The 18,989-nt window shown below is 46.9% G+C and overlaps 3 protein-coding genes across 9 annotated transcripts; 2 read left to right on the plus strand and 1 right to left on the minus strand.

Moving 5' to 3' along the window:
- The first annotated feature begins 2,304 nt into the window (after positions 1-2,304).
- Positions 2,305-4,728, plus strand: LOC125544731 (uncharacterized). The gene is made up of 5 exons (XM_048708481.2): positions 2,305-2,584; positions 2,690-2,751; positions 3,735-3,864; positions 4,150-4,247; positions 4,329-4,728. Exons 1-5 carry the CDS (start codon positions 2,395-2,397, stop codon positions 4,362-4,364), a joined length of 516 nt encoding a protein of 171 aa, XP_048564438.1. The 5' UTR covers positions 2,305-2,394; the 3' UTR covers positions 4,365-4,728.
- A 146-nt stretch (positions 4,729-4,874) lies between these two features.
- On the plus strand, positions 4,875-14,049 carry LOC125544740 (uncharacterized). Of its 7 annotated transcripts, none has more exons than XM_087545716.1 (9): positions 4,875-6,019; positions 6,120-6,151; positions 6,234-6,349; positions 6,624-6,721; positions 7,516-7,838; positions 7,930-8,003; positions 8,455-9,690; positions 11,717-11,994; positions 13,261-14,045. In XM_087545716.1, exons 6-7 carry the CDS (start codon positions 7,935-7,937, stop codon positions 9,292-9,294), a joined length of 909 nt encoding a protein of 302 aa, XP_087401842.1. In that variant the 5' UTR covers positions 4,875-6,019; positions 6,120-6,151; positions 6,234-6,349; positions 6,624-6,721; positions 7,516-7,838; positions 7,930-7,934; the 3' UTR covers positions 9,295-9,690; positions 11,717-11,994; positions 13,261-14,045. The 7 variants fall into 7 exon arrangements, with proteins under 7 accessions (XP_087401842.1, XP_087401839.1, XP_087401835.1 ...); XM_087545713.1 differs by having other exon boundaries at positions 7,956-8,003; positions 13,261-14,044; XM_087545709.1 differs by having other exon boundaries at positions 7,516-8,003; positions 8,455-9,268; positions 9,461-9,690; positions 13,261-14,043.
- LOC125544724 (putative membrane-associated kinase regulator 3) lies at positions 10,074-11,623 on the minus strand. Its single transcript, XM_048708472.2, has one exon. The coding sequence runs from the start codon at positions 11,143-11,145 to the stop codon at positions 10,207-10,209; it is 939 nt and encodes a 312-aa protein (XP_048564429.1). The 5' UTR covers positions 11,146-11,623; the 3' UTR covers positions 10,074-10,206.
- Positions 14,050-18,989: the final 4,940 nt, after the last annotated feature.

Genomic DNA, 18,989 nt, shown 5'->3' on the forward strand with positions numbered 1-18,989 from the left:
CCAATGTGACATCAATCTTCGCGCCACACTCGGGCAAGTTAGAGCGTCTCCAGCCGCGCCCCCAACAGGCCTCCCCAGGCCACTTTTTAGGCGCCGGCGCGGAAAAAATGCCCCAGTCGTGCCCCTAGGATGCCGAAAATCGCCGGTTCGGCCCTTTTTTCCGCCCGGCGGTCACAGGCCGAACCCGACGCACTGGGGAGCAGTTGGGGGCTCTGGCGCAAGGGAAGAGCGTGGCTGGCCCACACCGTCAGGGGAAAAGTCAAGGTTTTCTTCCCTGACTCGCCTCCCACCCCCCGCGCTCTCGGCCACCAGTAGCTATATCCCGGCGCCGCCCGCCGCCCTACACCGCTAGATAGCCATTCCCCGCCGGAAAAATAGCAGCGCTTCGCCGCGGCAGCCCCTCCAACAGCAGCTGGGTGTTTCCGGCCGCGGAGGCGCGGTTTAGCGGCGGGTACACGCCCACCGAGCGCAAGGTGTTTGGCGATTTGCCTGCCTCGGCGATGGACTCGAACGACGAGGAAGCGCTCGCCGTGCTGCTGGAGGAGGAAGCCGAGGCCGACGTCCAGGAAGAAGAGCATCTCATGGTGCTCGCCGCCCTCGCCCAGCTGCTGGCGAGCAATGAAAAGCCGCGGCGAGGTGGCTTGGCGCCTGGGCGGGTGAAAGCAAAGAACCGGCATCGTCTCGAAGGCTACTGCATGCTCTACTCCGACTACTTCGCCGATGCTCCACTTCACGGCGAGAAAACATTTCGGCGCCGTTATCGGATGAGCCGAAAGCTCTTCCTCAGGATTGTGAATTCCATCCGGGAGTTCGACAACTACTTCAAGTGCAAGATGGATTGCACCAGCGCTCTTGGATTCACCTCCATCCAGAAGTGCACGATAGTGATGAGGATGCTTGCATATGGAGCTCCTGGTGATTCACTCGACGACTATGGGCGCATGGCCAAGTCCACCAGCATAGAGTTTTTCTACAAGTTCTGTCGGGCAGTGGTGGCAGTGTTTGGACCACAATACTTGAGAACACCCAATGTGGAAGACACTGCTCGGATCCTAGCACAGAATGCAGCAAGAGGATTTCCTGGGATGCTTGGAAGCATCGACTGCATGCATTGGAAATGGAAGAATTGTCCATTTGCTTGGCAGGGGATGTACAAAGGCGCCAAAGGCGGTTGCAGTGTGGTGCTTGAGGCGGTGGCCACACAGGATCTCTGGATTTGGCACTCCTTCTTTGGTATGCCAGGAACTCACAATGACATCAATGTGCTGCAGTGCTCTCCTGTCTTTGCCAAGCTTGTTGAAGGTCATTCTCCTCTGATGAACTTCGAGATCAATGGACGACACTACAACAAAGGGTACTATCTAGCTGATGGCATCTATCCGAGATGGTCGACATTTGTGAAGACGATCTCAAACCCTGTGCCAGGAGGCAAGAACGCCTGGTTTGCGAAGGTTCAGGAGGCTTGCAGGAAGGATGTCGAGAGGGTATTTGGTGTGCTCCAATCTCGATTTGCTGTTGTCCGGTACCCCGCTCAGACCTGGTCGAAAGATCAAATGTGGGAGATTATGACTTGCTGTGTCATCTTGCACAACATGATCATCGAGAGCGAGCAAGAAGACCCAGTGTTTGACACTGAACCATACTACAGGCAGGGTCCTCTAGCCGAAGTTGATCACCAGCTACCGGCAATCTAGACTGCCTATCTCAGTATGCGTCAGGAGATCCGAGACCCACAGGTGCATCATCAACTGCAGCAAGATCTGATAGAGCATCTATGGAGGCTCAAGGGTGACGCCGGGCGCGGCGTGTGATGAAATATGAGTTTTTATTTGTTGAACTATATAATTTGTATTGAACTATTTGTTGTTGTATTATTTTGTTGAAGTATTTGATATTTTTGTGATGAAATATGTGATAAAAAAATTTATATGCATAATTGAACGCCAAACAACGGCGAACCACGTCAAATATGGGCCTATTGTCGCCCATATGGATCCTTTATTCGCCGAAATGGGGCTGAAAAATGGACCAATTTCGACGCCTAGGGGCGACGATTGGTCGCGAAACCGCCCCAGCGCCGATTGCATCGCCGGCTTGCCCCAAGGGCGGTTTTTATGCGTCCTGGGAGCCGAACGGCTGAAGATGCTCTTAGACCTAGTGGCAGAGCCAACGTCTTGACAATGGGTGTAGGTCACTAAAATCTTAGTTTTTTACTCAATTTTTCTCTAATTTCTTGATGTATGGTGTATTGTCTCATTCTCCACCGTGTGATTATGATCAAACGGCCGCTAGCTTCCCTGCTTGGACACATTGACCACGTACGCTGGGCCGTCCCGTCTCCCCCAGCCGGAGGAAGCTTCCAGAACCTTCAGCCGGAGCAACCGAGCGCGAGACATGGTGGTGCTGCACGTGAAATCGTCGACCTCCTCCTCGTCCCCATCCCCGTCCCCGCCGGAGGTAGAGGAGGAGATGGAGTTCCTGTACGAGTGCGCCGCCACTGCCGCCGTCGCGGACGTGGCGGCCGCGCTCGCGGGCACCGCCGGCCTCCAGGCCCGCGTCCTCTCCCTCTGCCGCCGCCTCCGAGGCGAGTGATGAAAGTTCCCGACGCCGCGTCGCGCTAGCCGCTGCCTGCCATGGATGAGCGGATCGAATTCGGACTGACGCGCTCATGTTTTTGTTGCGGTTGCAGAGAGGTGCCCGAGCGGCGAGCTGGAGAGGGCTCTTTCGGAGGCCGAAGCCTACGCCTCCAAGGTAAAGTTTCTCGACTCGTTTCAGTAGCTGCTCAACTCAGATGCCTGGATTTGTTCCAGTTCTGTCGATTTGTTTGTGGGAGATGCCTGGATTTGTTCCAGCTCTGTACCTTTGAGAGCTTCAGGTGTGGATCGATGTCGATAGCTAGTACAATTGATTGAGCGCATGAGGCTTACAACTGAGCTCCATGAAGGGGGGGGGGGGGGGGGGGGGATTGTAGACATGTGTGATTTTGTTACTTGTACTACCCCTGCCTACTGGTGTGATGAACTAACTTATGCTGCTGCTGCATCATTCATGTACGTTGTACTGAATTTACTGAAAAGGATGATAAGCTGAGGTTGCACCAGCCAATAAGAATTAATGAATTCTTTTATTTTTTGTAAAATTTTTGTTGACACCGAAACATGGTTTGTTTTAATGGAGCTTAGTGTATGGGAAGTGTCATGTGTGTATACTTGTGAATGAACCGGTGCCGCTACTGTCTATGGCGCTTTGGCATGCAGTTTCAAGGGCTTGCAGACATTTGTTACATTAACAAGCGAAACCATTGATTTTTTGGGTCTGAATAACGATCATTTCAGAACTTTTATTTAGTATTCAAGAAAATGGAGATGATGAAAAGCTAGCTTCTGCTATGTCACAGACCATCGACAGTTGCTACATAAAGGCCGCTGGATTGGCCTAGAGTTTCTTAGCGCGTTTCTGCGTTTGCTTATTTAGTAGCCAAAACTTTCTTGTTTTAGAAGTCTTGTACATTGGTTTGACTTCCCTCTCAGCTACATCGTGTAATAATTGTTTCTGAACATGCCCATGTAATTTGTTTGGTTCTTGGTCAGTGTTTCCAGTTTGGGAAATGAAAGCTAAATTAGCCCTTGCCTTATTATCAATCAACCAAAATTCTTTAAGAGTTGATATATCACGATGGTGCTTGCTGGAATGTTTTGGTTGAAGAGTTGAGATCTATCTGAATCTTATTCCAGGTACAAGTACGTCATAACAAATTTGTGTCCCCTCGTGCTCTAAGGGAACATATCAAGAATATTGAAAAGACAGCTGCTAATGCTCTACCAGACACTTCGGAGGCCTTATGTCCGCAACATCCAAAATCAGGTAACGCGAATGAGTTTAGATACCAGAGATGCAAATTTGCGAAAACTGTAATGTAGATACAGTATTCCTGGAGAAAGACTGAATTCCACAATACATAGGTTGTTCTGTATATTTCCTGGTCTCAGTGAGCTCTCTGAATCTCTTAAAAACTGTAATGTAGATACAGTATACCTTTATTAAACTTGACAAAGTTTCCTTTAGAGTTTAAATTCATTTCTCCATTTTCTCTGGAACACGGGATATCCTCTTCTTAGTATTTAATTTGTTCTTGTAAACAATATCCAGATGAAAAGCGTGACAGCATACAACTTTGGTGGGCTGGAAAAGAGCTAGCTATGGATAAGAAGCTATCTGACTATATTGGTGTTAATGACAAAACAAAGGTAACACACAACTGTATTGCCCATAACATTTGCTTCAGTTTGTGATTGATTTTTTTATTAACATTGTATTAATCTATGCAGATTGTCATCAGGCTAAGCCTCCCAACGAGCCTTTAGTGTGGTCCTGTCGGTCGTTGATATTGCCTGGTGCTCCCTCTGTATCAAAATACAAGACGTATTTTTATACTCCCTTTGTATCAAAAAAGAGTATTGAAAAACGTCTTATATTTTGATACAGAGGGAGTAGTGAATTTTTCTTTTGAGTAGTATATGCATTTATGCAAATTAGGCACATGTAAGTTGTTTTTCATTTTCGTGAGAAAACAAACAGGCACCATCTTCAGCTTCATGTACCAATGGACAACATGTATCAACAGGTTAAAACAATCACAGTATAATCACTGAATGTTTCATTGTACAATGTTCAAGGTATTTCTGGGCATCAAGCTGTGAGTGAGTAATACATTTGATCATGATTCAACTCTGTGTGTGCAATAAGACTAGCTAAGAGAGAAAATTGCATTTCCTGCTAAATGATCATCACTCGTATGATCTTTGAAGCTGGGAGTATGCAATCTGGTGGTAGACAAACTCATTGTGCAAATTGCTTGTTATTCAGAATGGTGCCCTGATTATGTTTTCTCGTGTCCAGAGAAGTATTCCAACTTGTCTAGCATTGCAGCAGCTGCCTACATGATGCCCCCCCCCCCCCCCCCCCCCCCTCCTCTGAACATGCATGTACTGTTTATCTTCAATCTGGTTCAACTTATGCTGTTGTATTTAGCTTGCTTGTCCTCACATGGATGTCTCTTGAGCTCCAATGAACAAACACACTCTGAGCAGCAAAAAGTGAAGCATTTTGTTGGGTATCTAGGTTTCTTATCACTGAGCAGGTAGACTATGTACCACATTGCAGGAAGGCTACAGGCATCTTAAGCAGGTGCTTTTGATCCCTTTCTTAGTTCTTGATTTTACATTTGAGTAAATCTTGCTTACCATTAGTGCCATATATTATAGGAAAACATTTGTGTGTCTGTCAAAGGTGAAACCAAAACGTGTGGTACTCCTATAATTATTGGCAAAATACACTCAAGGTTCTGTGAAATCCGTTCTGGATTGAGAAACCAGAGAGTATGTGCATTGCTGCAATCATGGAGCTGTCCATCGTGAATATGGCCGGTGCCTTGTCTGAATGCAACTCTTGGCGTTTGCAGACGGAGGAGTCAGGACTCAGGCAAAAACCTACACTTCAATCTAGTTCAACTTTTGCTCTTGTATTTAGCTTGCTTGTGCTCATGTGCATGTCTCTTGAGTTCCATTGAGCAAACACGCTCTGAGCAGGAAAAAGCGAAGCATTTTTGGGCATCTAGGTTTCTTATCAGTGATAGACTATGTACCATATCCCAGGAAAGTTGCAGGCATCCTAAGCAGGTGCTTTTGATCCCTTTCGTAGTTCATGATACCATATTTGAGTGCATTTTGCTTAATATTTGTTACATGTGTTCTTGAAAAATATGTTTGTTTCTGTCGAAGGCGAAACATAACGTGTGTTACTCCCATGGTTTATTTATTTTCAAAATACCTATGGTTCTGTGGAATCAATTCTGGATCTGGAAACCAGAGAGTATGTGCATTGCTGCAATCATTGAGCTGTGCATTGTGAAATTGTACACGTGACATATGGCCGGTGCTTGTCTGAATGCAACCAGAGGAGTCAGGAATCAGGCAATGCTACTCATGGGAAACCAGCACTGTTCAGCAACCGGCCAAAGGTATGGTTTTGCCTTGTCTCTCTGACTCTCCCACTAAGGTTAACCTCTACTTGTGCGAGGAAAAATATTAACCTGTAGTGCTGATGTTGGAATTCGACAGGTGTGGGGAAGATGGCGCCTCTTTGTCCACAGGTATTAATCCTGTTTTGTCTTATCCCCTGTCTTATACCTGTAGAAATTCTTATGGCGAGATCTGTCCAAATTTTTTTTCCAGGCACAAGTATGCCATAACAATTCGTGTCCCCTTGTGCTCTAAGGGAATGTAATACAGCTGCTAATGCTCTACAAGATACTTCGGAAGCCTTCTCTGTCTGCAACATCCAAAATCAGGTAACATGGACTAGTTCAGATAACAGAGATGCAAATTTGTGAAAACTGCAAATTTGTTATGGTTGTCCTGAAGAAAGACTGAACTCCGCAATAGATAGGTTAATTTTTATATCTTATAGTTTGAGTGAGCTATCAGAATCTTTTAAAGGCCTATCAACCTTTATTCAACTTGACAAAGTATCCCTTAAGAATTTAAATTTATCTCTCCATTTTGTTTGGAACACGGTATCCTGTGCTTATTATCGTTCAATTCGTTCTTGTCAACAATATCCAGATGAAGAGCGTAACAGTATACAACTCTGGTGAGCTGGAAGAGAGCTAGCTATAGATAAGAAGCTATCTGGCTATATTGGTGTTAATGACAAAACGAAGGTAACACACAGCTGTAGTGCATGACATTTGCTTCAGTTTATGATTAGTTCCTTACTACTTTGTATTGAATTATGCAGATTGTTGTTGCTAATTATTCGCATGTTGAGGTGTTTTTCATTTTCGTGAGAAAACAAGCAAGCATCCTCTTCAGCTGTATGTACCGATTAACAACATGTATCAACAGCTTAAAACAATGACAACATGTATTTGTGGGCATCAGGCTGCGAGTCATACATTAAATCATGATTCAACTCTGTGTGTGTCAGTGTGTGTGTGCAATAAGACTAGCTAATATAGAAAATTGCATTTCCTTCTAGACGATCATCACTTGTGTGATATTTTGAAGCTGGGAGTATGGAATCAGATGGTCGACACACTCATCTATGCAAATTGCTTGTTGTTCAGAGTGGTGCCCTGATTCAATTTTGTCGTGTCTAGAGAAGTAGCCCAACTTATCTAGCATTGCAGCAGCTGCCTGCATGATGGGGGGCCCTGAACATGCCTGCACCATTTATCTTCAACCTGGTTCAGCTTTTGCTGTTGTATTTAGCTTGCTTGTCCTCGCATGCATGTCTCTAGAGCTCCCAATGAACAAACACACTCTGAGCAGCAAAAAGTGAAGCATTTTTGGGTATCTAGGTTTCTTATCACTGATAGACTGTGTACCACATTTCAGGAAGGTTGCAGGCATCTTAAGCAGGCGCTTTTGATCCTTTATTCGTTGATCATTTTACATTCTTTTATTTGCTTACGGACATACTTTAGTGATCTAAACGCTCTTATATTGCTTTTAGGGCGGAGTAATATGGAAGGAAATGCGTGTTTCTGTGATTCTGTCGAAGGCGGAACATAACGCGGGGTACTCCTATAATTATTGGCAAAAAAATACTTGAGGTTCTGTGAAGTCCATTCTGGATTGAGAAACCAGAGAGTATGTGCATTGCTGCAATCATCATGGTCTCATGGAGTTGTCTATTGTGGGATGAGATTATACATACACGGGACATATGGCCGGTGCCTGTCTGAACGCAACCCTTGGCGTATGCAACCGGAGGAATCGGTCAGGACTCGGGGCAACGTCACTCGTGCACTGTTGAGGACTCAGCAACCGGCCAAGGTATGGCTTTGGCATGTCTCCCTCACTAAAAGATTAACCTGCAGTAGTACCTGTGTTAGAGAAAAAAGTTTAACCTGTGGTAGTAGTACAGTACCGATGCTTGTTGGAATGCAACAGGTGTGTGTGGGGAAGGAAGGAAGACGGCGCCTCTCTGGCTGTCCACAGGTATTAATACCGTTTTGTCTCATCCCCTGTCTTCTACCACCACCCGTAGAGAAGAAAAAATGCATGCCTGCCTGCCTGCACATAATATAAAATTACTGCCCTAAGTGTCACATGAGATTAGGTAAGTCTGTTTGCATGGGGCATTGAAGCCCGCCTCTGTCCTGTCCTGTCCTGCCTTGCAGTTAGTTGCATTTCACTGTACTACTACTGCCATCAGCATGATAAACAAGCATATCTTGGTCCAAGGGCTCAGTGAGATGCCCGTACTACATTACGCGTTCTCTCCATAACTTTGACCCCTCAGTCAAACCATCTGCCACCCCTGTCTGTCCTCCTGCCGCAGCGCAATGAAAAACGCAATGAAAATAACCAATGTTGTACCAGATGCTAGCCATTGTTCCTCTGCTTCACCCCTGCCGTGCCACCTCCACGGTATTTTCACCTTTTTCAGGCTCGCAAATACGCCGGTGGCCGAGAGATAATACAGTACCAGCAGCGGCACCTCCACTGTTTCTGGATGCCGATTCCACGCTTTGGTCCGTATCTGTACGCGCCCTCCCTCGCTCGCTGGAGGCTGGAGCCCAGGAGGAAGGAAGGAGGGAAGGAAGCAATCATTCTGCACGGCCGGGTAGCCATGGATGGGCTCGCGCACACGAACCAAAGCAAAGCGGCGGGCGCTGCTGCGGCTGCCGCTGCCAGCGCAAGTGGGTGGAGGGAGGGGGAGGCGCCTTTTCCAGCGGTTTGTTGCGATTGGAAATCTCTCTCCAGCTTTTCCCCTCCGCCCGGGCAACAGAAAGGCGAGCCCTTTTCCCCCCATGGCCACCGGGGAGGAAGATTCCCTCTGCTCGCATTAGGGTTTTGCTCGCTCGCCCCATGCGGTTCCAAGATGCCGCTGCTAAACCCTGTGCTGGCTTTAACTGTCGCTGGGAGATGGACGGTGAAAGGAGGGGGAATCTCCCGTTCGCTTTGTGAGATTTCTCTCCCTCTGGCTCTGGCTCTGGCTCTGGCCCATCGCACTCCCTCCCAATGCTCGTGCTCGGCTGGGCGGGCCGGGCCTGTGGTGGTGGTGTGCTTGCATTGCGTGACAATGACACGTCCCGGTCAGAAGAAGATGGAGGAGGACAAGCCGTGGTGGAGGGGAACTGGCAATCATCATCATCACAAGCCAAGGCTGCGAGCCTTTTTGGCCACCCCATTGTGCCGTGTGGCTTTGTCAGTGACTCAGCGCCCTATGCACCATTGCTACCACCTTCCAACTGTTCCAGGTATCTCTGATACGATACATAATTAGTTTCCAACAAACATATAAAGCTAAGTATCTCTGGTAGGACACAATCACAAAAGTTCAAATGATTTCATGAGTAATGCTACTAGTTACAATGGCCACATTGTAGTTTTTAATTTACAACAGAGTACTTGCACTAGTTTATGTTTGGCTATTCCTTTTGGATGTGCAGATAGGACAGTCATCTTCTAACCTTGTTAACCACAACAGAAAGCTTTGGATGATTTCTACTCCATTGGCCGGCGATGTGTAGGTTCAAAGGAAAGCAAAGCATTTTCCATGGAGCACTAGTGTAACACTCACAGAGCCTTTGTTTTGAAGCCAAGGCAAGGCATGGCGAACGAGATGCAGCGTGGAGCAGAAGTTGGCAGGGGCATGGAGGGAGCGAGCAATGTGTGCGAGGTAGGTGAAAGCATGCATGACCCAATTTATAACACCGGATTGGAATGAATATTTTGCACAGGAGAGGGCATGGTCAAGTAGTGTGTACTTTGAGTGGAATCAAATCTGCCACCAAGTCAGTGCCACCCTAGCACACCATTCATCGGCACAGCGCCGTACGCTCACCCCTGCCCCCACGCACAATAGTTTGTTCACTCAAGGTGGTGTAGCAATGGTGTATATGATGATGCTTCCCGATCCCAGCAACACTTGTCAAGATCAATGATCAATCAATGGTGGAAGCATTTTTGATCTCTTGGTCACACATCTAGTAGAAGAACAGAGCTTTTGATCCATTCACATGAATGAAGAAGAGATGAACATGAACAGTGACAACCAAGGCAAAAATCAAAGAGAAGTTCTTGATTCCTCACAAGTAATTCACAGGCACATTGCTCATCTTCACAAACATTTCCCCCCAAAACCAGAGAGAAAGAAGGGGAAAGAAAAGGAAAGAAAACATCCAAGCTCATGGAGTCATCCCCTGCACATCTCCTGCCTCTCTTGCGAGGACTCGTTGGCGGCGGCGGCGGCGACGGAGGTGGAGATCCTGGGGGTGTTGGACACGGAGTAGAACACCACGCCGCTGGCGCTCTTCCTACCCTGCTGCAGCAGCTGCTGGTGCGACCTCTTGCAGTGGGCAATGGCGCCCTGGATGGCCCCCTCCTCCGACCCGGCGCTGCTGCTCCGCTTCAGCACCGGCATCGCCGCCGCCCTCGGCCGGAGGAAGAACCGCTCCGCGTCGCCGCAGGACGGCGTCGACGAGGAGGAGGACGAGGCGGAGGACGAGGAGCAGAGCGGCGAGGTCCCCGGCGGAGCCGACGCCGACGCCGCCGCCTTCGTCGCCACCACCAGGCGCACCCGCCGGATGATGCCGGAGAAGGACCTGCGGTGGCTGCAGAGTTCGTCTTGGTCCAGCAGGCTCGCCCTCTCCCTCCCGCCGCCGCCGCCGTTGACGATGCCGAGGTCGCCTGCCTTGGCGAGGAAGAGGGACTTGATGTACTCCCTGGACGTCCACCGCTTCATCAGCTTCAGCCTCTTGGACCAAGAGTACCTCTTGGCGCCCACCTTGCCGTCGCCGCCGTCCTCCACATCCGCGCTTGCGCTCACACTAGGCGCCGCCGGCCCCGCCACCGCCGGCTTGATCTCCGGCACATTCACCTGCTGCTCCTGCAGCAGCTTCTGCACGAGCTGCAGCCGCGGGGGCAGGTGCAGCGGCAGGAGCTTGCCCCTGTAGAACAGCTCGTCCGCCGGCGACGCGTAGGCCGCCTCCTCCCTGCGCCTGGACACACCGCCACCTCCACCTCCACCAGCGCTCTGAAACTCGAACTCGAGGAGCGCGCACTGGGGCGAGGAGGGGGAGAGGTCCATGTCGATGTAGTCGTCCTGGACGACCATGGTCGGGGCCCTCGCCATTGCCACACCGGAATCTGCGACCTTCGGGTGGGGATGGAGAGGCCTCCGGCCAGACCAGACGGTTTATAGGGTTTTGGTTTGGGGGCCGGAGCCGGAGCCGTGGGAGTCCGTGGCGTCGGGGTTGGTTAGGTAGAGGAGGAGCGCAGCACCACAAATGCAACCGCAGAGCAGGGAGGGAGGGAGGGGGGGAGACAGTAATGGGGTGAAGTTATTGGGGGAGCGAGGCATGGGGCTCCGGCGCTCCGCTGAGGTGGCGCTGGGGGCTCTGTCTCTCTTTATGTAGAAAAATGGGCATGGCTCTGCCCGCGTCGTCTCGCTCTGCTTGGCCCATTATTTTTGTCCTTTCAACTTTGTGCTTACAGTATGCTGGGCTTGGTTTTCGTAGACTTCTGAGCAACTTCCTAAAATATCATTGCGATAGCAAAGCTAGTACGAACTAGGGCGTGGTGCAGCTATTTTGATTAATGTAGATTGAGTAGAGTATTCAATTTTTTAGCTTGTAGGAGCATTCGTAGTGTACAGTGCGGAGGCTCTGTGCTCATGTTCACTCACCTCGCTTGCTCATGTTCAGGCAGCGGAAGCGGTGGCGAGAAATGTTCCGTGTAATGACAAGTCCCATCGAGTTCAATTCGGCCGGCGTACCAAGAAATGTTTGTGATGGTCTATCTATCTGCTCCGCTGCCGCCCAAAGCCCATGATGTGACGGTATGATAGGCGCGGCAAGCGAAGGGAGGACGCTCCGGTGATAAGGTAAAAAAAGCGGTCAAAAGACGGCGAGGACTGGGCAGTTTTTAAGACGGCACGCCGGAGTAGATGAGATGAGGAGCACCACCATCCGCTGGCTGGACGGTGAGCTTTCTCCAAAGCCCTCCTCTCAAAATACTGCACACCGCATCATGGCCTCGCCGGTTTTCTACCGTCTTTTACTTGGTATCTCTTGATGGGCCTTCATTGTTCTCGTTGTTGTACCTCCGGGATGATTGGGTCTTTGCGAGCTTTTTAATGCGGTAAGTAGTTTTGGAGTGGTGTGGCGGAGAAAAGCTGCGGGGAGGGGGGCAGGGCATTCATGCGGTCACAAGGCTGGGAGGGACAATGCCGCAATGGTGGCTCGGCTCGTTTGACCGGCCTTTGGCCCTGGTCCAAAAGAGGGCTGGACGTTCTACAGTGGCTCGGTGAGGAGCCCGTGGACCGAAGGGGTGGGAGGGGGGCCTGGGTATGCGTGCGCTCTGCAGGTGAGCTGCGTGACTCGCTCCCACATGAACCATTTGTTTAAGCAGCCCATCATTATTTACTGTTAATGACCATTTGGTCTGGTATTAGTAACTTTGACAAAATGAAGTATAGCAGGGGAATCATTTTCCTCTTGTTTCATGCTTCAATTCGTTTGCAAAATGTTTTTTCAATGTATACAGTCTAAATGGTTAATTTCTATAAGGATTGAGTATATATTTGTCTAATTTCTAAGAACCCTAAGGGTTAGGTGAGACCTTATAGAAATTCTTAAAAATTGAAGTGGACATGACATGTCAATCCTCTACTTTTCCTATGGTTCAAGAATTCTGTAAAACTAAAAGGAATGAATCCTTAGATGTTGCTGATTTACAAGTTGGTTCTGTAAAATCTAACAAGACATAGAAAAAATGGGTGTAGGCTCTCTCCTCAAGCAAGAAGTTGTTGATTTATACAGTCTAAATGGCATAAATCAGCAACTCGTTTTTTTGAGTAAGAGCTGCTCTCTTAAATATACAAGTCTAAATGGCATAAGATTAATATCTATATATTCATATTGGAAAACACTTACTTATAATATTACAAATCATTTACTTATAATTGTATTATGTATACCATAGAAAGTACTTCACCACGGGGAATGTATCGGGTGCTTCCACGGTTCCACCCTTGGGTGCTCCCGGTGTTCCACATATTTTAAAATGTTCGCAAAGTTCTGGAAAAAAAATCTAGCGCATTCACACAACATCAATGTATTGCCCCTTCACCACGTTAGATTAAATGTTACTAGTAGATTTGCTAAATCAAATGTTTAATTATTTTCTATCATTGTTTCATTTCAGATGTTGCTGATTTACAAGTTGGTTTTGATCGTTTCTTGTCCAGGCCCCAGAAGATTTAACAAGGACAAAAAAGAAATCGTGTGTAGGGGCTCGTCCAGCTAGAACGGCGAACTTTACGGGAAAAGACTGACAGGCGTAGCCTAGTTTTTCTAATAATTGCGCCCATGAGATTGAGATTCCACAAGGATTCGAGATCAATGACAACGCAAGTAATGATATTTTAGCAGCCTGTGCTCCTGCGACCTAGGGAAGATGTATATGTTATATCTCGAATACTTTTCCCCTGCCCCTCCTTTTCATTTCAAGCAAAAGGGGTGACGACTATGCTGTAGCGCCCAAGTAACATATTGATTTGCCCACTTGACCTAGATTCGGTGTGGACTCGTGATCAGCTGCGATGCTAGAATAATGTGGACCTGGCTAGAATGTTTGTTCTTCCTTGCAAGGTTGTCTTGTTTGAGCCTCTCTAGATTAAGTTGCTTTTACTATAGATTACCATAGAGGCCTTTCGGATTTAATGGCTGGGGTAAAGAAAGTTTTGTCGGAATCTGGCGGCTAGAATTTTATCATCTTGTAGTCTAATTTCAAAAAAAAATTACCATGTGACCTTTCGGATTAAGTGGCTGAGGTAAAGAAAGTTTTGTCGGAATCAGACGGCTAGAATTTTATTATCTTGTAGTTTAATTTCATCATTTTACCCTGTATTGATTAAGAATAAGAGAATTACTTGATTAGTTAAAAAACGGACTAAACCCGTTACAACAGGCCCACAAAACAAGGCAACGGAGGGATCTAGCTACCCGCAAACACCCAACATGCTCATGATAAGAGGAACGTCGCTGATGATATGTGTAAACTGTAATTGTCATCACTTCTTCCTGTGCAACTGACTCAAACTTCACCATCGACGACAAACAAAGGGACCCTCGCCCACGAGATCCCTACTAAGCCATGGCAAACAATTGGCCAACCATGTCGAGCACTAGGTAGCTCTGACTTTGGTGACAAGCCTCGAGGAGAAATAAGCACATCTTGCACCGACTGTGCTTGCCATCGTTGCTGCCAAGTCGCTCGATGACTGTACAACTCTCAATTCATCGCTAGACAACAAAAGTTGCAAGGAAAACCCAAAGACATGTCGAGCAATCGACAAAGGAAGACATGTGACAATCCAACTGCTCTTGCCACCACCATCGTTGCCGCACGAGTCCCAATGCCATAGGATTCGAGGCCGCTGCCACAACACCCGCGCGACCAAGTCACCACACCACTGGTCCTCCAGTGGCCCTGCTCGAAAAACAATGTGTTCAAGAAGGTAGTTCATGCCAAGGCGTCGCCATTTGTTCGAGTTAGGGAATACCTGGATCTGGAGTCCCCCGGAGCTCTCAGGTTTGGTAACATCGCAATATCATCTCCAAGGAGGAAACCGGAGCCCACAGGTGCCACTGATGTTGGTGCTAACCAGGGCAACATACAACTTTCACCAGGTGCTTGACGCCCTCCACCCCGAGCAAGCCGGCCAGACTACCAAGCGCTCACCGACGAATACGGAGCTACAAAACCAAAGACACCACAACATGACACACACACAAAGTAACATGAAGCAGAGTGTCGTTGCAGACTCAGCAGCACCGCACACAGATCCAGACCACACAGCTAATGTCGAGCATCACCATCCTCAAACTTCAAACCCCGGTCACCACCACAAAGCCACGATTATCTTGTCATCCATGTAAGCACCTTTGTTGTCGGCGGCGGACGACTGGTGTCCTGCAAGTGCATGATGACCCACAAGTATAAGGGATCTATCGTAGTCCTTTCGATAAGTAAGAGTGTCGAAGCCAACGAGGAGCAGAAGGAAATGATAAGCGGTTTTCAGCAAGGTATTCTCTACAAGTACTGAAATAAGTGGTAACAGATAGTTTTGTGATAAGATAGGTTGTAACGAGCAACAAGTAACTAAAGTAAATAAAGTGCAGCAAGGTGGCCCAATCCTTTTGTAGCAAAGGACAAGGCGGAACAAACTCTTATAATAGGAAAAGCGCTCCTGAGGACACATGGGAATATCGTCAAGCTAGTTTTCATCACGTTCATATGATTCGCGTTCGATACTTTGATAATTTGATATGTGGGTGGACCGGTGCTTGGGTGATGTTCTTACTTGAACAAGCATCTCACTTATGATTAACCTCTATTGCAAGCATCTGCAACTACAACAAAAGTATTAAGATAAATTTAACCATAGCATGAAACATATGGATCCAAATCAGCCCCTTATGAAGCAACGCATAAACTAGGGTTTAAACTTCTGTCACTCTAGCAACCCATCATTTACTTATTACTTCCCAATGCCTTCCTCTAGACCCAAATAATGGTGAAGTGTTATGTAGTCGACGTTCACATAACACCACTAGAGGCTAGACAACATACATCTTATCAAAATATCAAACGAATACCAAATTCACATGACTACTCATAGCAATACTTCTCCCTTGTCCTCGGGAACGAACATAATTACTCACAAAGCATATTCATGTTCATAATCAGAGGGGTAAAAATATGCATACAGGATCTGAACATATGATCTTCCACCAATTAAACCAACTAGCATCAACTACAAGGAGTAATCAACACTAGTAGCAACCTACTAGAACCAATCCCGACTTTGAGACAAGAATTGAATACAAGAGATGAACTAGGGTTTGGAGATGAGATGATGCTGGTGAAGATGTTGATGTTGATGGAGATTGCCCTCTCCCGATGAGAGGAGCATTGATGATGACGATGGTGATGATTTCCCCCTCCCGGAGGGAAGTATCCCCGGCAGAACAGCTCTGCCGGAGCTCTAGATTGGATCCGCCAAGGTTCCGCCTCGTGGTGGCGGAGTCTCGTCCCGAAAAGTTCCTTCCTATTTTTTTCTCAACGAAAGACTTCATATAGGAGAAGATGGGCATCGGAGAGCCACCAGGGGGCCCACGATATAGGGGGGCGCGCCCTAGGGGGGCGCCCCCCACCCTCGTGAGAAGGGTGTGGGCCCCCTGGCCTTCATCTTTGGCGAGGATTTTTCTTTATTTATTTCAAGACGTTCCATGGAGTTTCAGGACTTTTGGAGTTGCGCAGAATAGGTCTCTAATATTTGCTCCTTTTCCAACCCAGAATTCCAGCTGCCGGCATTCTCCCTCCTTATGTAAACCTTGTAAAATAAGAGAGAATAGCCATAACTATTGTGACATAAAGTGAAATAACAGTCCGTAATGCAATAAATATCGATATAAAAGCATGATGCAAAATGGACGTATCAGTGCACGGGTTGGTTAAAACCACACTTTCATGTAAGTAATCCTAGTTTATAAATCATTACCAACGAAGAGCGTAGGCTGTGTTATTATGAGTGTTCCGATCGCACTCGCAGTGTCACTAGCATTGAGTGAATTGACTAGTGTGGTATCTACAATGCTTGCAAAGGTTAGGATGGAAATGTGATTGTAATGAAAATAGCAGAGTTTGAGAATATTTGCAAGTAAATAACATAAAAATAACAATGCTTCCTGCCATGGAGAAACTTGGCACATAGGGTTTCAGTTGATGGTGGATACTGAATGTGCATTTGTGCAACAGTAATGTGGTGCTACGCTTTATATTGAGTGTCCGACAGGCGAGTCAACCTTGAATTACCTAGAGTCACACCATAGGGCGCCACTCTACCACCTCTTGGTGCCTCTGCCTTTATATTGACCTAAAAACACCCCCCACATTTATAGAGGATTTTCTCGCTGTTGCAACCTCTATGTTCCGTGGAGAGCTGATCTAGAGGCCTTTTTTGATACTCTACCGAAGGGGAAATTCATCAACGAGATCATGTACATCAACCTTCCTCCCATGATGTTCATGTGTGAGTAGTCCTCCTTGGACTATGGGTCCATAATAGTATCTAGATGGCAATCTCTGCCTTGTTCTTAAATGTAATGATCGCATGAGCTGCCCTACTTGATTGCGATTCAAATGGTGTAGTTTTTTGGGGTGTGTTTGTTACGATGTGATGAATTGTCACTTTATGATCAAATCTACACGTGTTTCCATTTTCTTTTTGAGTTTTTTTGCATAGTTAATAGACATATATGATCTTGATCTGTTAGTTTTGCACTAGCCGTGTTTAAATGAATGATCTCAGCATGAGAGTTGTGTATGTTAGCTGTGTTCAATCTTGCAAAATATCTACTGAAGTGACAGAACGTGTAAATGGCCTCTATTGTATCATTCCTGCTAAGGATAAATAATAGGTGAATAGTTGTCCCAGTAATGAACACGGTGTAAGACAATATATTATCCACATCATGTCCTCATGCTTAATGTAGTGCTCTATTTACTTGATACCTTTCAGGTGCTTGCTGAATAACAGTCTTGGGTTGGAGTATTAGCTATTGATGCAATTGGATTACAGTCTATAGATGGCTAGATGTGATACCTATATGCAATTATGTCATGCATAATTATAGTTATAAAAACCGCAACTTAATCAATACACAACTTCAATTTGTTGACCATGCCATGTTATGTTTTTGGAGATGCCACTAGTAAAATTATAGATCCTAGACCATTCATCGTTATTTCTTTCAATCTCAATTAGCACTCTTTAACTCTTGTTTATAGTCTAAACCTTTATTTCATTTTTTGCAATTATCACTTCATACCACATGTTACATTAATCCTTATAGATAGCGAGGCTAGTGAGACCTAGTTTTGTTCGGGACAATTACAAGTACTGTAGTTTTCTGTTGGTACTAATCATTGATTGTGGTTCAAGTGCTCTTACTAGTTCGATAAGCCTCATGTCATCCACTAAAGAGAAATTTATTCTTGCCTGCAAACCTCTACACTTGGGGGTCCAACACCTTCCTAGATTAGAAAAAGCGGAGGGTTGGACCCCTCCAAGGTTATGAGCAGCGCGAGGGCGGTGGATTCGTCTCCATGCGAGACGCGGATTTGTCCCTCTCCCCCTTCTTGTGGTTGTGCGCCATCATGGAGCTTGACCCTTGCCCAAGCTGGCAGGGTGGTACTTTGGCATTCAGATCTGACCTTGCTCGGGTGGTCACAAGTCTAGGCGATGTCTCGGGGTGTGGAACAAGGCGCCTTCTCGTTTGTTTTCCGGCGGTCGGTGGCTGCAAGCTTGCGGCGGGGTGGATTCAGATCAATTTGATGTTGGGGATGCGATTTTGGATGATAGGCTACATAGTTGCCTCTCCAGTGAGAAACGTTAAGGCACATGTAGGCCGTGTGCTTCACCCATGTCAGTGGTGGGGTGTGCGGTGGCAGGTGGTCCTATCTTAGTTATCGCTGGTGGTGGCGGCCTAACCCTATAAGCCAGTCACCACGGCAAAATATCATTGCTTTGCTGTCACGCCCCAAAACATGGTTCGGACGTAACAGCCGCCACGCGTTTATAAACAAAAGATTATAAACGTGTGAGGCCTAAACTAAAACTTTTCACAATAATACACATAATAAGCATGTATTCTTTATTCTGGGGATACATAGTTCTTGCTGAAAATAAACTTCTAAAGTACTTCAATTTATTCCCTCCCGGCGCGTGCTACGCCTACTGCTCAAAGCCAAGCTCAGGATCATTACCACTTTGGGCTACAAAAATAGAGATTAAGCAAGGGTGAGTATGATGATTCATACCCAGCAAGTAGCATTTATTCAAGGGTACAAAAGGAGAAAGTGTTATGGATATCACAACGGTGTAATTCAGTTTCAAGGAAATGATACGAC

This window comes from Triticum urartu, chromosome 1A (genome assembly GCF_056163025.1).
Source record: "Triticum urartu cultivar PI428250 chromosome 1A, HENAU_Tu73, whole genome shotgun sequence".
In the NCBI taxonomy this organism is placed as follows: domain Eukaryota; kingdom Viridiplantae; phylum Streptophyta; class Magnoliopsida; order Poales; family Poaceae; genus Triticum; species Triticum urartu.